The sequence below is a fragment of the Anas acuta genome, chromosome 31, assembly GCF_963932015.1.
Source record: "Anas acuta chromosome 31, bAnaAcu1.1, whole genome shotgun sequence".
Classification (NCBI taxonomy): Eukaryota; Metazoa; Chordata; class Aves; order Anseriformes; family Anatidae; genus Anas; species Anas acuta.
This window is the reverse complement of record NC_089009.1, coordinates 1,368,914-1,386,718: the sequence shown is the minus strand read 5'-3', so window position 1 is coordinate 1,386,718 and position 17,805 is coordinate 1,368,914. Positions and strand designations below refer to the sequence as shown.

At 46.9% G+C, this 17,805-nt stretch overlaps 2 protein-coding genes and 1 long non-coding RNA gene across 29 annotated transcripts in view; 2 read left to right on the top strand and 1 right to left on the bottom strand.

The window, feature by feature from the left end:
• LOC137846297 (C-type lectin domain family 2 member B-like) overlaps positions 1 to 17,805 on the top strand; it is a 153,495-nt gene that overhangs the window by 111,680 nt on the left and 24,010 nt on the right. For 11 of the 21 annotated variants that reach the window (XM_068664202.1, XM_068664207.1, XM_068664203.1 and 8 more), the window contains one exon: positions 362 to 1,326. The exons of 4 other annotated variants lie outside the window; for them this stretch is intronic. In XM_068664202.1, coding sequence (XP_068520303.1) covers positions 362 to 455 — 94 coding nt within the window. In that variant the 3' untranslated portion in view covers positions 456 to 1,326. Of the gene's footprint in view, positions 1 to 361; positions 1,327 to 14,435; positions 14,742 to 17,559; positions 17,713 to 17,805 lie in introns of those variants that run through there. 6 more of the 21 variants (XM_068664218.1, XM_068664219.1, XM_068664237.1 and 3 more) reach the window with 5 other exon arrangements.
• LOC137846257 (killer cell lectin-like receptor subfamily B member 1B allele B) overlaps positions 1 to 17,805 on the bottom strand; it is a 58,479-nt gene that overhangs the window by 31,307 nt on the left and 9,367 nt on the right. For 2 of the 7 annotated variants that reach the window (XM_068664118.1, XM_068664117.1), the window contains exon 2: positions 3,524 to 3,622. In XM_068664118.1, the coding sequence (XP_068520219.1) occupies positions 3,524 to 3,622 (99 nt within the window). Of the gene's footprint in view, positions 1 to 1,100; positions 1,610 to 1,989; positions 2,100 to 2,517; positions 2,673 to 3,003; positions 3,133 to 3,523; positions 3,623 to 6,290; positions 7,703 to 8,302; positions 8,419 to 8,866; positions 9,022 to 9,357; positions 9,508 to 9,786; positions 9,877 to 10,595; positions 11,890 to 17,805 lie in introns of those variants that run through there. The other 5 variants (XM_068664120.1, XM_068664111.1, XM_068664113.1 and 2 more) reach the window with 5 other exon arrangements.
• On the top strand, positions 10,105 to 12,788 carry LOC137846333 (uncharacterized). Its single transcript, XR_011090463.1, has 2 exons — positions 10,105 to 10,647; positions 11,836 to 12,788. It is a non-coding gene; the product is annotated as an uncharacterized lncRNA (long non-coding RNA).

The window sequence follows — 17,805 nt, the reverse complement described above, 5'->3', positions numbered from 1 at the left end:
ACTCCTTCCCCTGGCTTTCTTCAATAAAAGTAACAGAGGATTGCTTTCCTTCCACTTTTGCTAACAGGCAAACATTTATAACCTGTGTTCAAGTGGCAGCCAGTGAGGTTTGAGTCACTTTGCACATATCGGTCAAGAGAGGCGTTCCTACTGGCACTGTTCTGCAAGACCACAAGATCTTGCACAAGAGCAGCAGACTGAGCTGTTAAGTAACACTCCGTGCTTCTGTAGTAGCTGCTCCTCTCGTTCACTGAATTGCAGCACAAGCAAGACATGAGACACCAGGAGTAGACACACTGCTCTTAGGGTAAGTCCATGTGTGGACTTACTACGTCGAGTGGAGCCAAAGATTTACCCCAAGTAAAAGATCCCATAAACATAATGCTTGTGCCAAAACTAGCACAAAAGCTGGTAAAAACTTACTTAAATCTGCTTCTTTGCAGCAACATTATTAGAATTTCCTTTCTGCTCAGATTCTTGGAGGCTCAGTCAATCTTCTGTACTGTCCAGTGACGAGAGGGATCTGGGAGTTTTAGCTGATGGCAAGGTGAATGAATATGAGCCAGCAGTGTACCCTGGCAGCCAGGAGGGCCAACCATACCCTGGGGTGCATCAAGCACTATATCACTAATCGGTCGAGGGAGTTGATTGTCCCGCTCTACTCTGCCCTGGGCCGGCCTCACCTCAAGTACTGTGTGCACTTTTGGGCACCACAGCACAAAAAGGACATTAAAGTGTTGGAGAGTGTCCAGAGAAGAGCCACAGAGATGGTGAAGGGTCCAGAGGGGAAGACGTATGAGAAGCTGCTGAGGGCACTTGGCCTGTTCAGGCTCAAAAAGAGGAGACTGATGGCAGACGTCATCATGGTCTACAGCTTCCTCCTGAGGTGGAGTGGAGTGGAGGGACAGGCGCCGATCTCTTCTCTTTAGTGACCAGGGATAAGACCTGCGGAATGGTGTCAAGCTGGGGCAGGGGAAGTTCAGGCTGGCCATCAGGAAGAGGTTCTTCACCAAGAGGGTGGTTGCACACTGGAGCAGGCTCCCCAGGGAAGCAGTCACTGCAGCAAGCCTCTTCAGGTCTAAGAAGCGTTTTGACTGTGCTCTTAGTCACATGGCATGAATTTTTGTAAACCTGTATGTTTGTAATAATAGATCTGTAACCTACAAATCTGATGTGCTATGGAATTATGCTATTTTTTTTACTATACATTTTCTGTTGGAAGGAGGACAAAGCAAGAATGCAACAAATACAGTCTGTATGTACATATTGGTATGCTTTTTTTAATAAAAAAAAATAAACCACATGCTAATTTCACCAGTCCATACACTGATAGTCTCAGCTGGGCTTGGTCGGGTTCAAACCCTGAAATTACTCGCAGAGCTGTAACAAGGAGGGTTGGCTTCACCCCAAATATTAAAAGAAAGAATCGTGCAGGATGGGCTTTTCGGGGTGGGCACCATACAGCTCTCAGTCTCCTGCAGTCTTTGAAAGGAGATGGAAGGGTTCTGTCTGGCAAACCCAGTTCTGGTTGCTCCAACAGCCATCGATCTCCAGCTTCTTGTCTTTCAATGTTGCGCAGCCGTTCTCCACATTTGGAAGGGAACGGAACCTGCAAACCAAAACCATCAGCACTCAAAGGCAGCAACTTTTGCTCTTGGGAGAGGGGGCAATGGGAGCTTCTCCCCCAGCCTGTCTCACTGGGCTCCAGGTGGCTTCTTGCTGCGGGCTTGCCCAGATGCGCGTGCAGATTGCTGTGCTTGCACTACCATCTGGCTCCTTCCTCCACTGGAGCATGCCCAGGGCATTAAAACCACGTTGGCTGCGTAGGCGTGATTAGATGTTGGGTTATAGTGCTTTGTACAGCCAACTATTGGGCTATAAAGCCATTAGGGGGGATTAAAAAGCTGTTGCAGATACCAAATATTGAAGATATTGGGGCAGAAGTGGAGCAAAGCTGCTCCGCACACCACCGGTTGCAGCTGTACTCACATGGTGGCATCGAAGGAGGAGTTGTCCACCCATTTCCGTATGTTGTTGGATACCTTTAATCCGATCCACACCGTTAGCTTGTCCAGGCGGATGATCTCACGTAAGTGGTCCTGGTGAATGGGAGAGGAGTGTTGGCTTCCAGGGGCCTTCAGCAAGAGGCTCGTTGGGGTGCAAAGCTGGCTTTTTGAACCCATTTGGTTCATCCTCAAAGAGATGGGCCCTAAACACCACCTGTGCCTTGGGTTCTGCCTCACTCAGTGGGTGGAAAGAGCTTAAATTCAGAGCCTGAGACACCAGAGGCTCCCCCTGAGCTCTGTGTCCCTCCTTCTTCCCATGCCAAAGGTGGGAAGAGGCCTCCAAAGCCCTTTTGGTGCTGATTCAGCCCTGTTACCTCCTTAGTGTGAAGTGGCTTGGAGCTACCAAGCCTCCTGCCACCAACCAGCAGCTCCGGGGCAGTTTTTTGCCCCTATACCCACCAAAACCGAGGGCTTTTGGGTCCTTTTCAAGCCTTTTACACTCTGCACTTACCATATCGGTGGTGTTTCGGAGCACGGCCAGATGGGACCCCCGACTTTCGCAGTCTTTTTTGCCTTCCATCCAAGTCCCAGTCGATTTGGGAACCTGGTAGCACTGGTCCCCAAAAAGCTGCCAAGACTGGGGGCACAGCTTGCAGCCCTTGTGGCCTGGAGAGGAGATGGAGCCGTGAGACACCCCAAAAAGTGTTCGAGGTCTCGCTTAATCTCGCTTAAACCAGCCAAGAAGCACTGGGGAGGGAGCTCTCTCCCCTCCCAAATTTTTCCTGCCTGCTTTTCCCACCCATCCACCACAAGGAGCACACGGTGGGGTGAACACGGGGAAGGTGGAGAGGTGCCTCCTCCTCCCAGAGGCCCACAGAAGATGGAGGTGATCAGCAAAACGAGCTCTTCCTCGCCATGCTCATTGACACCGAGCCGGGCTTGCAGCCCCCTGGGGACACCCATCCCACCCCAGGGACCCCCCCAGGGAAGGGGTTACCTGCGGAGCTGTTCCAGTGGCAGAAGTAGCGCAGCAGGGAGGGAGCCACGCACACCTCCATCCTGCTCCTTCCCCCAGCCTCGCTCTTGTTCTGCGGAGCACTTGGAGGCGTCGACACCTTCTGAAAAACTTGGAGGCAAAATTTTGGGGTGAGACTGAGGCTTTTTGAGGGCAACGTCGTGAAAACCTTGCAGGGCTGAGTTGGGTTCTCCAGGCTATTTTGCAAACTCCCTTTCTGGTCATGACTATACCCAACTTTTGCAGAAGCATAAAAATATTTCTTTTGTCCTCCACTCTTGCCTTAAAAGCATTTTTTTTGTGTGTTTTTGTGTTTCTTTGTTTGTTTCAGAGGGGATTTACTCTTGTTGGATGCATCTTGTGGGGCAAAATTGTCCCCATCCAAATGGAGATGGTCACTAGGATAAAACCCTGAACGCCCTTTGGCGAAAAAGAAATAAAATAAAAAAGTCCCTCATGGTCGCTTGGGTTTTGGATGTGTTTACGAGTGGTTTTTACTCACCCTGTACACTGAGCACCACCACCAGCACCAGCAGCACCACGTGGCTCAGCACACTCAGCTTCAGAAGGACTCCGTGCCACCGTGGGCCTGTGGTAGGAGCTGAAAGAGTCCGTGGTTTTATTCAGAAAGCACTTTCTTGTAAATTAAAATTTAAATACAACGAAAAGAAATAAATTGATATAAAATAAAATCAAATAAATAAATAATAATTAATAAATATAAAAATATTTTTTACAGCCCCTCTCTTTGAGCAGATCTTGACAGACGCTTTGCTACCTGCACATAAACCAAAAACAAACAAACAAACAAACAAACAAACAAACAAAAAACAACAAAAAACAAGTGAAAACCCAATGATCACAACCTTCTTTCTCTCTCTTTTCTCACACTTCATCCATCTCCAGCCCTCATGGAACTATGGAACCACCTCTCTGGTATTTCCTCTGCTTTCTCATGTTCCCAGTTCTGGTGCAAAACCATTTTTATTCCACGATACTGAGCTTATCAAAGGCAAGCGTCCCCCCCAACCCCCCTCTCAGTTTCCCCATCTCGAGCGACTCTCTGGGACCCCAAAAGTTACGCCACCCCGCATCTTCCCCCCGCCAAGCAATCGCCACCCAGGGTATCCTCTCGCCACCCCAAACCCGTGGTGGGGACGGAGGACCGGACCCCGCTACCTGCGTCCCGGAGGGGTCCCGGCCCCTCCGCAGCACCCCGCTTGCATCGCCTGTCCAAGGCCATGTAGCCATCCTCATCCTCCATGGTGCGGAGGACATGCAGCAGGTGGAGGGGACACAATGGAGTCCGGAGGACAGGAAACCAAAATGCTCAGAGCTGCACCAGTGAAGTGCAAACCAGCGGTGGGGCCGGAGCTTCCTGCCACAGCTCAAGGCCATTCCACGCCCCTGAAAGCTTTTGGGGTCACCAACACCCTCGCCTGGTGCCCGAGTGAGGGGCACAAGATCCTCCTGCCTCCCCCAGGCTCACAGCCCGCCCTGTAAATTACATTCCTAATGAGAAGATAATTTGTCTTTTATTATTTTACCCCATTCTGGTGTGGGCCCAGCTAAATTCCTTTGATGTGCACAAGGCACTGCTTCTTTGTGATTCCAGTAAGAAAGGCAGATGTCCTTGAAAGCAGATAAGAAAGTTGGTTGGTTTTTGTTTGTTTGTTTTTTAATAACTCCAGCATTTAATCCTGTCATCACTGCTCTGCCAGGCACTGGCAGAAACCTTTGCTCAGCCCCTGCCTGTGCACAGTTTTCTGGCTGTGTTCTTCCAGGATTTTCTTTGAAAAAAAGTAAAAAAAAAAAAAAGTAAAAAAAAAAAAAGAAAACAGAGAACTGTTGTTCCTTCTGTTGTTTCTTTTTCCTGTTGCTACAGCAAGCCGGAGGTACAGATTGGCTTTTGACACCATGAAAAACCACCTTGATCAACTAGGAGTTGTCCTTGCCCTTGCCCTCTCCAACCTCAAAAGGGAAAAAAAAAAAAAAAAAAAGAGAGAAATCTGTTTTGAGGGGAAAAAAGACAATTTGGATATGCACCCTAAAGAATATGCATCCTAAAGGATCTGCATCCTGCAGCCAACCAGACCTCAAAGAGCCTCAGAAACACCAGTTTTGCCTCAAGAAGAGGGAAACTGAAGCCACATTTCTGCACCCCTCTCTTTGCAGGGAAGATTCATCAGCCCAGCTGAGAAAAAAAATGCAGCATCCAGAGCTTTTGCCATTATTCCTCCCCTGCCTCTGCCCCTGCTCCTGAGGGGTGTTAAAAATCGTCCTGTGAACAGGGTTTCTTCAACAAAAGTAATGGAGATTTGCTCCTCTTCCTCTTTTAGCACCAGGATAACATCATTAAGAGAACTCCAAACAGTGAGCTTTTGAGTGATTTGAGTTTCTTTCTTTCTTTTTCTCTTTCTTTCTTTCTTTCTTTCTTTCTTTCTTTCTTTCTTTCTTTCTTTCTTTCTTTCTTTCTTTCTTTCTTTCTTTCTTTCTTTCTTTCTTTCTTTCTCTTTCTTTCTTTCTTTCTTTCTTTCTTTCTTTCTTTCTTTCTTTCTTTCTTTCTTTCTTTCTTTCTTTCTTTCTTTCTTTCTTTCTTTCTTTTCCTTCCTTCCTTCCTTCCTTCCTTCCTTCCTTCCTTCCTTCCTTCCTTCCTTCCTTCCTTCCTTCCTTCCTTCCTTCCTTCCTTCCTTCCTTCCTTCCTTCCTTCCTTCCTTCCTTCCTTCCTTCCTTTCTTCCTTTCTCTGTCTCTCTCTCTCTTTCTCCCTCTCTCTCTTTCTCTCTTTCTCTCTTTCTCTCTTTCTCTCTTTCTCGTTAAATTCGTTAAAGTCAACAGCAGACACACGGGACCATATGATCCGTGCTGCTGTGCTTCCCCCTGACTCATTAAATCTCTGTGCAATCAAGAAGACAAAACACACCAGGACTCAAAATACTGCTCTTAGGGTAAATCCACATCTGAGCAGCAAAACTGGGGGCTGGCTGAGCAAGCAATGCTTGGCTAGGGACTGAAATTGGGAGGGAAGGGGCAGCCAGCCAGGGCAGGTTTCCCAAATTTTTCTTTCAGTTGTTAAAGATTTCAGTAGTAGTACCATTCCCGTTATTATTATTCTTTTCCTTTCTTTTCTGTCCTAATAAACCATGTCTATCTCAATCCACAGGCTTCATTTTTTTGCTGATGCTCTCCCCCATCCCAGAGGGGGGGGAGGAAGGGTGTGACCGAACCCAGCGTGGTGCTGTGAATTGCGGAAAACGGACTCCACAAGCAGTGAGATTGTAAAGTAGGTATGTTTATTTAGCGCTGGGCAGAACGGGGCTCGTCCCACCAAAGTCTTTCGCAAGTGACACGGCAACTTGCCATGGTTATAAGCAGTAAGGAGCTATATACGCATGACGTTTCACAATGAGCCTATATGTATGCATGATCTGTTCCTGCTTCATATTAAAGTTAGTTCAAGAAGTCATTTCGATATGCTCCCCGAATCTGCGCTTGCACAGTGTCTCCTAGTGGTGGTTGCTGTGGGTCGTAGGGATGAAGGTTGGTGACTTTCTTGTCACCGTCTTTCAGCTACTGCCATCGCAGGCCTTCTTGTAATCAAGAAAAGCAATGGAAAATGGAGAGTGTTATATTATCTGAGAGAATTTAATGAAGTCATAGACGATATGGGAGCACTTCAACCAGGATTACCAACTCCTACTATGCTCCCCCAGTCATGCATATTAATAGTAATAAACTTAAAGGATTGTTTGTAAAACACTTGCCAGAATTTGGAAAACTTTGCCATTGGTATAAATGAAGTCTCAACTCAATCTGAATTTAGTAATATTTATAAAAGGCAAGAAAACAGCGCTGGGTGCATGCGGAGTCTATGCTCTACCAACATGTACACAAGAACATCAAACTTTCTAGATATACAGAACATTGCTTTTCCATACCAAACCCGAGTACGGCTATACATATGTACAATCAGAAAAGGTAACAAACAATCCTTTAAGTCTATTACTATCAATGCCCATGCTATTACTATCGATGTCCATGACTGGGGGAGCATAGTTGGAGGAGAGCCCTGAGCTGCCCCCCTGCAGCATCCTCCTGCATCCTGGAGTCGCCTCCGAATTTACGCCGTGAAGATGACGAAGAGAAAGCTGCTGTCATTAAACCCCCTTGTGTAGGGTTCCTGACGGTGCATTATTTAAAGAAATGTCTTAATTTATTTTAACTTCAGCTTGCAGTAGGAACTCCTCGAAACAACAGCGTGGAGCTCTGGGACCAAAGGATCCTTCAGCCACTCGTGTCTTTGCAGCAGTTGCAGAGAGACTTTGGAATATCCAAAAGGTTTGGAAAAAACATTTGTCCAGCACTCTGAAACTTAATCCTGAGGGCTTGGTGCCCTTGTTTGGGGATTTAAAAGGTAGGAGGAGAAAGGGAAAGCGGAGGAACGAAGCAGAGCTGGGAGAAGCCACCAGCCTCAAAGCTCTGGAGCTGCTTTTTGGCATCCCGGTGCCGTGTCCCATCCCGTTTGTGCCTTGTCATGGCTCCCTCAGTTGAAGCTGTGCTTAAATCTTAGTGGCCTCTTTCTGGCAAATCCAATGCAACGGCACGCTGCACAAGTGGGAGCGGAGCTGCCCCTTCAATATCGCCGCACAGGTGTTTGCCCTCCTTTCCCCCATCACCTGCAGCCTGGGGAGCACCGTAAGCAAGATTTTAGTCAGCACAACAGGAAGCGCTTGGATGCTGCTTCCAGCAGAAACATTTCATCTCTTCATACGTTTCCCCCCCCCCAAAAAAAACACCTTAAAACAAGTTAGTCATTCAGCTTGGTAGTACCACCCCATTTGCCTCCTGTTTCTCCAGAGAAAGCAATTTTCCAGCTTTTGCCCCACAAAAAAACTCACTCGTTTCTCCTCCACATACACCCTCTGCTTTGTCTAATAAACATTTATCTATCCCAAAAGCTCTATTATTTTTTTTGGATATCGGAGTCACTCTGGCTACAGAAGGACCCCAGCTGCGAAATATCCCGGATTGGGGCATCTCCTTTTTAACCAGTTGTAATTTCCCTGCCTGAAATTACAGGGAAAATACTCAGGAAAAATGCTTTGATCACTTCTTCCTCTCCTTGCTGAGCAGCTGGGGGCTGTCGGCCCACGTTGTCCAAATTTCATTTGCTCCCCACCAGCTCAGGAAGGATTTTGGGGGGAGTTTGTTGTCAAGGAAGCGGGTGAGCAACCAAAATTTCTCCGGGATGGGGTTTTTGTACGGGTCTTAGGAACAACTCACAAATCATCCTGCAAAGGGGATCCATCCATCCACGTCCACTCCTCGCCGTGAGTCAGGATGGTGCTGAGCCCCGTCCAGCTCCCTGGTATTTCTTTGCTCATGGCCCCAATGAAGTCCTAGGGGAGGAAGAAGCAGACCCCTTCTCCCTGTGTTTCCCCCCCTTTCTCTTCCTTTTCCCCCCTTCTCCCCCGTTTTCTTCTTCTCCCCATTTCCCCCCCCCCACCCTTTTTTCCCCCACTCTACCTCTTTTTCCCACCATCTCCCCCTTATCCACCTTATCCTCTTTTTCTCCCCTTTTTCTTCCCCCCTTCTCTCCCTTTTCTTCCCCCTCCCTCTTTCCCCCCCCCTTCACCTCCTTTTCTTCCCCTTCTCCCATTTTTACCCCCCTCCATCCCTATTTTCTCCCCCTTCTCTTATTATTGTATTATTGTATTATTATTATTCCCCCCTCTTTATTATTATTTATTTTTCCCTGACATCCGATTGTCTCTGCAACTTGGGCAGGCAGCATCAGCTGCAAAAAAAATCCGATTGGGGTCGTGATGCTTCTCTTTGGTCCTTTACCTTCTCCTCCACGCTCTTCAGCACCACCAGCTCTGCCCTCCTGTCCTTGCAGTCACCTCCTGCCTCTTCCCAGGGCAGGGTTTTTGCAGAAACCCAGTAGCATTTGGTGGCGAAGGGCTGCCAGCCCGCAGGGCAGAGCCAGCAGCCCTCGGCACCTGGGCAGGGGTTGGGGACATGAGCTGGGTAAGGGGCGAAGCTGGGAGACCCCTCCCCAGGACCCTCCCAAGCTTTTCTCAACCCCTTGTTTTGTTTTGTTTTGTTTTAGGGGAAAAAACTTTATGAGAACTGGGGGGAAAGCTGGGGTTGGAGGGATAGGAGCAGAGGTTGAAGGGACAAAGAGGGATGCATGGAGAGGGGAAGGATAAAGGTGACAACACGGAGTGAAAGCAGCAGGATGGGGAGTCCAGGGGGACTTTCCCTCACCGTCGGGCCCTGTTTTCTGCATGGAGGGGCCCAAAGCAAACCAACACCTCCGTAACAGAGTGGGCTACCTGGTGCCTGGTGGCTCTCGGCCTCGCACAGCCGCTCTCTGAGCCCCAGCTGGAAGTAGTTCAGGGAGCAGTTGGAGCTGGGGGTGTCCTTGCCCAGGCAGGATTCCCAGGAGCATGAGCCAGTGGGATTGAGGCTGTTTCCATCTGAAATTGGGGGGCGGGATGGGTTTGACCCCAGGATGCAAGCAGTGGGGTGAAACCCTTGTGCAGAGCCACCCTCAGTGTGGGATGGAGCAAGGTGCTGCCAGAAGGAGCAGGGATTTGTGGCAGCACAGGCATCAAACCCACAAAACAAACAAACAAACAAACAAAACAGCCTGGTGGGCTCAGGAGATGTTCTCTAAGTACAGGTGCAATACAGAGCTGCCATGGCTTTTGTGGGGGGGGATTTGATTTGTTTTCCCCCCACCCTGACACCCCGCCACTCACCGTGTTGCTGCAGTAGCCTCAGCACGATGTTTGCCAAGAAGGTGGCCCCAAGCAATCCAGCTCCCAGTATCACCCAGTACCACCAGCGTCCTGCAACGCGACACATGCTGGGAACGAAAACCACATCATCACCGTCCCTGCCCTGTTTTATCACCTTTTGATTTGGTGTCCACGTCATGGGGACAGACACGTCTGTCCCCCCTCCCCCCCCAGCATTCTGTAAGGTGGCTTGGAGGGGAGCTGAGAAGCAAAAAATCACCCACGCTTGCCTCCCTTGCTTGGCCGAGGCCATGAACAGCAGCTCAGCTCCTCTGCACCCCGTGCTGCACCTGGGAGGGGACTTGGGGGGGGGGTCCTGGCTCAAGGGAAGGGCCCAAAATGAAGCCTTGGGGTGCTCAAAGCCACAATTGCTGCTCGGTTGCAGCCCGCTTGCAGAAGCCCTCGAGCGAGGTGAGAAAGGGGAGCGTGCAAAAGCTCTGCAGGTAGTAGTGTCCTCGGGGAAATTCTCCTTGCAGCACATTTCAGAGAGATTTGGGGAAAGAAATCTTCTCGTGCAGCTGCTCTGCCCCATAGCGGAGGTGGACAGCAAACATCCTTGAGGAAAATGAGGATTTGGGCCAGAAAAAAAAACAACCTCTTCTTTCTGTGTTTCCCCCGCCCCATTCTAGGGCCCAGCAGCTCCAGAGTGGCACCAGGGACAGCACCAGCACCGTTTGTTTGTAGGGCATCCAGCCCACCTCCCCCAAAAGATATAGGCCCAAAGCCCAGAGGGACCCCAGCACCCATGGGTACGAAGCAAATCCACTCACCGGGAGGCTTTGGGAGCTGTGGGATGCCTCTGGGACCCGGTGGCAACTCCAGGTCGGTGTAAACCGTTGTCAGCGCCATCGCCAGCAGTCCCCAGGGAGCAGCAGAGCCAGGTGCAGGGGCAGAAAAAGGAAATTATTATTATTTTTTATATATATATTTTTTCCTGGAGGTAAAGCTGGGTGAAGCGGCGTTGGGTGTCTGAGCCTCGCCTGCTGCCCTCTGCTCCCCAACCTGCTGAGGCCGCCCACAAAAAGCGGTTTCCGAAAGCGAAGCAGCCTCTGAGAGGTGCAAAGGGAAGGACATTTTATTTAATTAGCATTAAACTTAAAAATATATATAGCAAAAAGAAATATCAAAATCAAAAGCATTAAAAAAGCAATAGCAACCCCTTCTTCTCCAGGAGAGCGGGGTCAGGGCAGGGCTTTCATCTCATTTATTATCATGTTTGTATTGCAATTATCTTCTTGCACAGAGGTTTGTGCACCTTGGCACCAAGCTGGGGAGGGGAGCATAATGCCCTTTTCCATGCAATTATCCCCAAAATTCCACTTAGCAATCAGTACCTCTCCCTTTCCCACCTTTGGAGGTGAGGGTAAAACCTTGGAGGGGGGAAGAAGAAGCAGAAGCCACCAGCGCTCAGCCCCTTTGCCTCCAGCACCTCTGCAAGCCAGGGACAGGTATGAGGGATGGGGATTTTAGCAAAAATAAATAAAATGAAATATATTTTAGGGTAGAATCTGCACGGCTGCTCCCTCTCTAACATTTTTTGAAAAAGTGCTGCAAAACTGTTCCCTTGACAGCAGCAGCAGGTGGTTTAGCACCTTTTCAGTACCTCATCCACGACAAGATTTAACAGATTAACACCTCGTTATGTTTTGTGTCTTCGTTTAATTTTTAAGCCACCAAACCTCCCTGTCTTCAGCCCTTCCTGCCTCTGGCCTTTTGAATTTTCTTGGTTTCTCTTGGATTCTGCACTTTCTCTTTTAAATAACCCCCAGGCAAATTTCTTTTCATGCAAAAGAAATTTGCAGCAGCAAGAAGTCCACGCCAGGATGAAATTTCCTTCCTATTTTTATTTTTCGTTTTAATTTATGGGCCCCTTCCAACTAGGGATATTCTATGATTCTGTTTTTTAAGTCCTAGCATCCCTGTTTCCTCTGCTTTATTTTTGCTCTGTTTCACCCCATAGCTTAGCACCTTCATTTATTTTATTTTAATTTATATTCTCACAAATCACAGGCAAGCATGAGGAGATGCTTCACCCCAAACATCACCCCCATTTTCCATAAATTTCTCCACCAAAAGTCTTTGGGAATACAGGCATAGAAGAGCCACCTCATTAAGAAGGTTGGATGTAATGATTTCGTCAATGAACTTTACTGGATTTATCAACTAAATTCAGGTTTGAGATATCTGAGCTCACATCGCAGCCTCTATACCCCAACTATTGCTCCAGAGCAAAGAGTACAAGGGTTGCAGAGCAAAGTGGTGGAAACGTCTCCTCTGTTTGGGGTGGAGAGGACAAAAATTGGTGGAATTAGTGACTGAGAGAAGGTTTTTGTGGAGAAGGGGTTGCACAAGCCTCTGTGGTTGGTGGTGGTGAACCAGCTGAAGAAATGCTCCGGGGGAAGAAATGTGTGAAACACCTGCAACTTTTCCCACTTTTTCTGCAGCCCATCCCAAAATCCAAAACACCTTCACACACCAACCAATGCCAACGAGGTGACGGCTCCCATCATCGCGGCACGGATCCCCCCAGACCCTTCTTGTCCCCTGTTAGGCTGGGGAAAACAACTGAAGCCCTGAGGTTTCCTCCTGCAGCAGCAGCGCTCTGCTCTCCCTCCTGCTCTGTGAGGTACTGGAGGATGTGGCTTTGCTCTGCAGGTTGGTTTTTGGTCAAATAAAGCAGACGAGAAATCATCATTCTCTACCAGACAGCCCCAAATGGGGATCCCAGGGCACAGCAGAAAGGATGCGTCCATCCCATTGTCCTTTGCCTACGTTTTGTGGCTGTACAAATTCATGTTGGGGATTTTTAGGCATCCTTTCAACACCCAAAATTTTGGTTCAAATGATTTTGCATCCACTGTTTTTTGTTTTGTTTTGTTTTGTTTGTTTTGTTTTGTTGTTGTTTTGTTTTGTTTGTTTTTGTAAATAGGTTCCTCTTCCAAACTCCATCCTTCACCCAAAACCCAGAGCTTGGTCCATCCCCATAGCCCGTCCCATCTTTCCTGCTTCACCCCCTCTCTTTTGGGGCTGGAGCTGCCCAAAACTAACCTATAAACCCCCTTTTTATTCGACCACCTCAAACACAACCTTTCCCAACCCAAAACACATTATTATCACCTTATTTTCTCCGGTAGAGGGAGCAACACACAATGACTACTCCTGCTCTGGATCACAGAGGCTTCCCCCCCAGCTGAGCCAAAGCTCCCTCCAGGCATGGGTCCCAGTTCTGGAAAACTTCAAAAATGAGCAGATTAAAATTGAGCTTTGGGTTTGCAAAGGGCAGGGAGTAGGGGAATTGAGCCGGGCAAAATTCATTTACACTTGCAGGGAGCAAAAAAAATGATATATAAAGCTGCCACCCAGCACGTTCAAAAACCCTTTTTCTCCATAAAAGGGATGTTTTCACCAGTCTGTGGCCAACCTGAAGGTGTTCTTTCAAACTGAAGTGTGAAGAGACGCTGCTCTAGCTTTAAAGATAAAATTGGAAAAAAAAATAAAATTGAAAGTAAAATAAAATAAAATTTTATTTTTAGGTCACTCGTCCTCAGTATCTTCAGTAGCAAGGGGGAGTGGTTAGAACAGGGGAAGTTGTTACAAGAGAAGCAAAAAAGGTTTCTCAGCACACTAATCACTGATCCGGACCTTTGGTAATGATAAATAACTCACAGAGCATTGGAGGTATCAGGAAGAACAGAGATTAGGAACAACATGGTGCACAGTGACTCATTGGGGCATAAAAATGGAGTTTTGGTGTATCAAGGAAACCACATCCTGCTGGCACAGGAAGAACTCTCCCTGGATGCTCTGAACTATCACGGCTGAGACTGGGAGGAGGCTCGGCGACAGCAGCACAGCCGCCTTTAACCACAGGGGTGCTGGGACATGCCTGGGGAAAAAAATAATAATACCTAAAACCAGTGTGTTCCCCTGCCTGAGAAACAAACATGGTTGTGCTCACACTGCCGCAGGAGAGAGCTTTCCGAAGGGCAAAAATGCAGTGAGAAGAGGGGGAAAGCACCAAAATGTATCCCAAAAGGTTGACAGTGCCAAAGTGCCCCTCGATGCTGGAAATTGTGGGGAAGGCTGAGCCATATCCTCTACACAACTACCATAGTGAGATTATACATATCTTCTTTAAAAGAAGGTATTAGAAGAAAATATTCTATTAACATATCTTCTTTGAAACTATCTGAAAGGAACCTGTGGTGAGCTGGGGGTCAGCCTCTTATCACAGATAATTAACAATAGGACTAGAGGAAATGGCCTCAAGTTGTGCCAGAGGAGGTTCTGGTTGGAAATTAGGAGACACTTCTCAGAAAGAGAGGTTAGGCACTGGGACGGGTTGCCCAGGGAGGTGGTGGTGTCACCGTCCCTGGGGGTGTTCAGGGAAAGGTTGGACATGGTGCTTGGGGACATGGTTTAGTGGGTGACATTGGTTGGAGGGGGATGGGTGGGCAGAGCTGCTTGCTCCGCCTCCTTCGCTCACAGTAATTTCATCCAAATCATGTGGTCTTATGGCTCATATCCAGGGGGAGGGGGAATCACAGTTAAGTGCAGCATTACGTCTCCTGGGCGCCTAATCTCCTCCCACTGGGCGCCTAATCTCCTCCCACTGCCGTTTTGCAATAAAAAGAACAGAGGGTTGTGTCAGGAGAACTTTTTAACGTATGTTGAAGTTGCAGCCACTGAGGTTTTTCAGTTCTGAAGCCTTACTATTTAAGACAGGATTTGTTTAATATCTTCAGGTATTCCTACTGCAAGTGCTCTTCCGTAGGATCACAGGCTGAGTGATACCACTCCCTCCTGCTACAGGACACTGCTGCATGAGCAGGATAACACAAGCACCGTTCGTTCTCTCATTCCTTAAATTGGAGCACCAGCAAGAAGACACCAGGAGTAGACACACTGCTCTTAGGGTGAGTCCATGTTGGAGCAGCAGAATTTGGGGCCAGCTGAGCAAGCAACGCTCAGCTAGGGACTGAAATGGGGAGGGAAGGAGCAGCCAGCTAGGGCAGGTTTCCATCCTTTTTCTTTTTCCTTTTCCTTTTTTCCTTTTCCTTTTTTCCTTTTCCTTTTTTCCTTTTCCTTTTTTCCTTTTCCTTTTTTCTTTTAAGACTTTTCTTTTAAGACTTTTCTTTTAAGACTTTTCTTTTAAGACTTTTCTTTTTCCTTGGTTCTTTTAAGACTTTTCTTTTTCCTTGGTTCATTTAAGACTTTTCTTTTTCCTTGGTTCGTTTAAGACTTTTCGTTTAAGACTTTTCGTTTAAGACTTTTCTTTTTCCTTGGTTCTTTTAAGACTTTTCGTTTAAGACTTTTCGTTTAAGACTTTTCTTTTTCCTTGGTTCTTTTAAGACTTTTCTTTTTCCTTGGTTCTTTTAAGACTTTTCGTTTAAGACTTTTTTCGTTTAAGACTTTTTTCGTTTAAGACTTTTTTCGTTTAAGACCTTTCGTTTAAGACCTTTCGTTTAAGACTTTTTTCGTTTAAGACCTTTCGTTTAAGACTTTTTTCGTTTAAGACTTTTTTCGTTTAAGACCTTTCGTTTAAGACCTTTCGTTTAAGACATTTCGTTTAAGACCTTTCGTTTAAGACTTTTTTCGTTTAAGACCTTTCGTTTAAGACTTTTTTCGTTTAAGACTTTTTTCGTTTAAGACTTTTTTCGTTTAAGACTTTTTTCGTTTAAGACTTTTTTCGTTTAAGACCTTTCGTTTAAGACCTTTCGTTTAAGACCTTTCGTTTAAGACCTTTCGTTTAAGACTTTTTTCGTTTAAGACTTTTTTCGTTTAAGACTTTTTTCGTTTAAGACCTTTCGTTTAAGACTTTTTTCGTTTAAGACCTTTCGTTTAAGACCTTTCGTTTAAGACCTTTCGTTTAAGACCTTTCGTTTAAGACCTTTCGTTTAAGACCTTTCGTTTAAGACCTTTCGTTTAAGACTTTTTTCGTTTAAGACCTTTCGTTTAAGACTTTTTTCGTTTAAGACTTTTCGTTTAAGACTTTTCGTTTAAGACCTTTCGTTTAAGACCTTTCGTTTAAGACTTTATTTGCACTCTCCCTCCGTCTTGCCTCTGCTGCCTTCGTTTTGCCTCTGCTTTTACCAGCGATTTGTGATTTTCTTGACCAATACTGTGGAAATTTATCTCTTTGATACCTGAATGGTTTCACACTTCCACACTGCCCCACACCACTCATGTGTTTCTGTAATTAGAGCCAAAAAAAACCCACATTGCCCAAATTCTTCTTTTTCAGCTGGCTTTATTGAAGGTTCTATGACCACATAGGGCATGTAAATCTTCTTACAAATGTTTAGAACTCCTAGCGTGTTTGTTTGTTTGATTATTTTAAGATATTTTAAAACATTTCACGCTTTTTTTTTCTCCTGTTTATTTCTTTGGGAGGGCTTTCCCAGTCCTTCTTCTAATCTTCTAGCTAAGGCAGCTGGCTGCTTTCTTTGATTTTTTTTTTTTTTTTTTTTTCTCTCCTGGGAGGGAATTAAAGAAGAATAAAGTTGAAAAGAAGCAAAAAATAGTATTAATCGGTAGAATTAATAATCTGTGTGGAGCTGCAGCAAAAAAGCAGACATGGGAGGGAAGAGGGATGACACGTGGGTACAAGCTAGTCGCGTCTCTGGTTGGTCGAGGGAAGTGATTGTCCCAATCTACTCTGTGCTGGTACAGCTCCACCTTGAATACTGTGTGCGGTTCTTATCGCAGTCTACAACTTCCTCATGAGGGGAAGTGGAGAGGCAAGTGACCTATTCTTTGTAATCCCCAGTGATAAGACCCGCGGGAATGGCGTTATGCTGAGGCAGGGGAAGCTCAGGCTGGACATCACAAAGAGGTTCTCCACCGAGAGGATGGTTGCAGACTGGAGCAGGCTCCCCAGTGTGCAAGCCAAATCTGAAGCCAAGCCAGGCTTTGTCGTACGGAGTCTGGGGTACCTGCAGCCCACTCATATTACCACTGTTTATTCCCCCCTGCCAAATTCAATCCTAAAACTTCTTTGAACACACTATTTCCCAGCGCGACCCCTAGCACTGAAAGTTCCTCATGCAATTTTTCCTTGCGTGCTGCTGTATTCACTCAAAACCAAAACCTTTCTCCTCCTTAGGAGCTTATCCCTAAAAGTTTGCAATGTGGATGAAGGCTGTTTCGGAAATAAAGTCTTTTCTTGTTAATTATTCACCAGTGTGGAAGAAAAGATTTTTGGTGCAAGAGCTGCTCTGTTTGAACAGCAGAGAGCACACCCTGTTATCATTGCTGGGGAAACTGAGATAATGATGGCTGCAAACCAAGAATATCAGCACAAACTGATGGTGGCTTATTACCTCCTGTGCTTTTGTTTCAAATTCAGCTTCTTGCTTGCTTGCTGGGCTGAAGCCAGCTGGGGGAGGGTGTTCTGTCACAAACAGCTCAACTCCCGTTGAGCTTTGAGTCCCGATAGGCAATACACTTCTTTTAATTTCTTTTAGCATTTAAAGTCAGTTTAAAAATCTGTCTTTCTCTTTTCTCCTTCTCTTTCTCCTTTTCTTTCCTTTTTTTTTTTCCTTCTCTTTCTTTCTTCATCTTTTCTTTCTTTTCTCCCATCCTTTCACCCTTCCTCCATTCCCCTCCAGCAGACCACAAGCCCTCTCCCCAGCCACAGTTTCCCCATGTCCCCTCCAGATCCCCACAAGTCCTCAGACCTGGGGGGCTTTGCCGGCCCCCCAACACTCAACCCTCTTCTTGCTATTGCTCCGGCAGTTGCTGCCAGAGAACAAGGCGGGTGGATGTGATCAGTGAGACCCAACACTTCCTTAACTCCCATGGAGAAAGAAGTCTGGGAAAATACTCATCCTGAGCAAGAAGAAGTGCTGAACCCTCCAAGAGATGAAGAAAATCAATATAAATGGGGTAATGCTGGGGGAAGGGGAGATCTGGCTCCGGTGGGGCACTGGTGGGATGGGCACCGGCCATGGTTTTTAGGTGAGGGGAGGACAGGCCCTG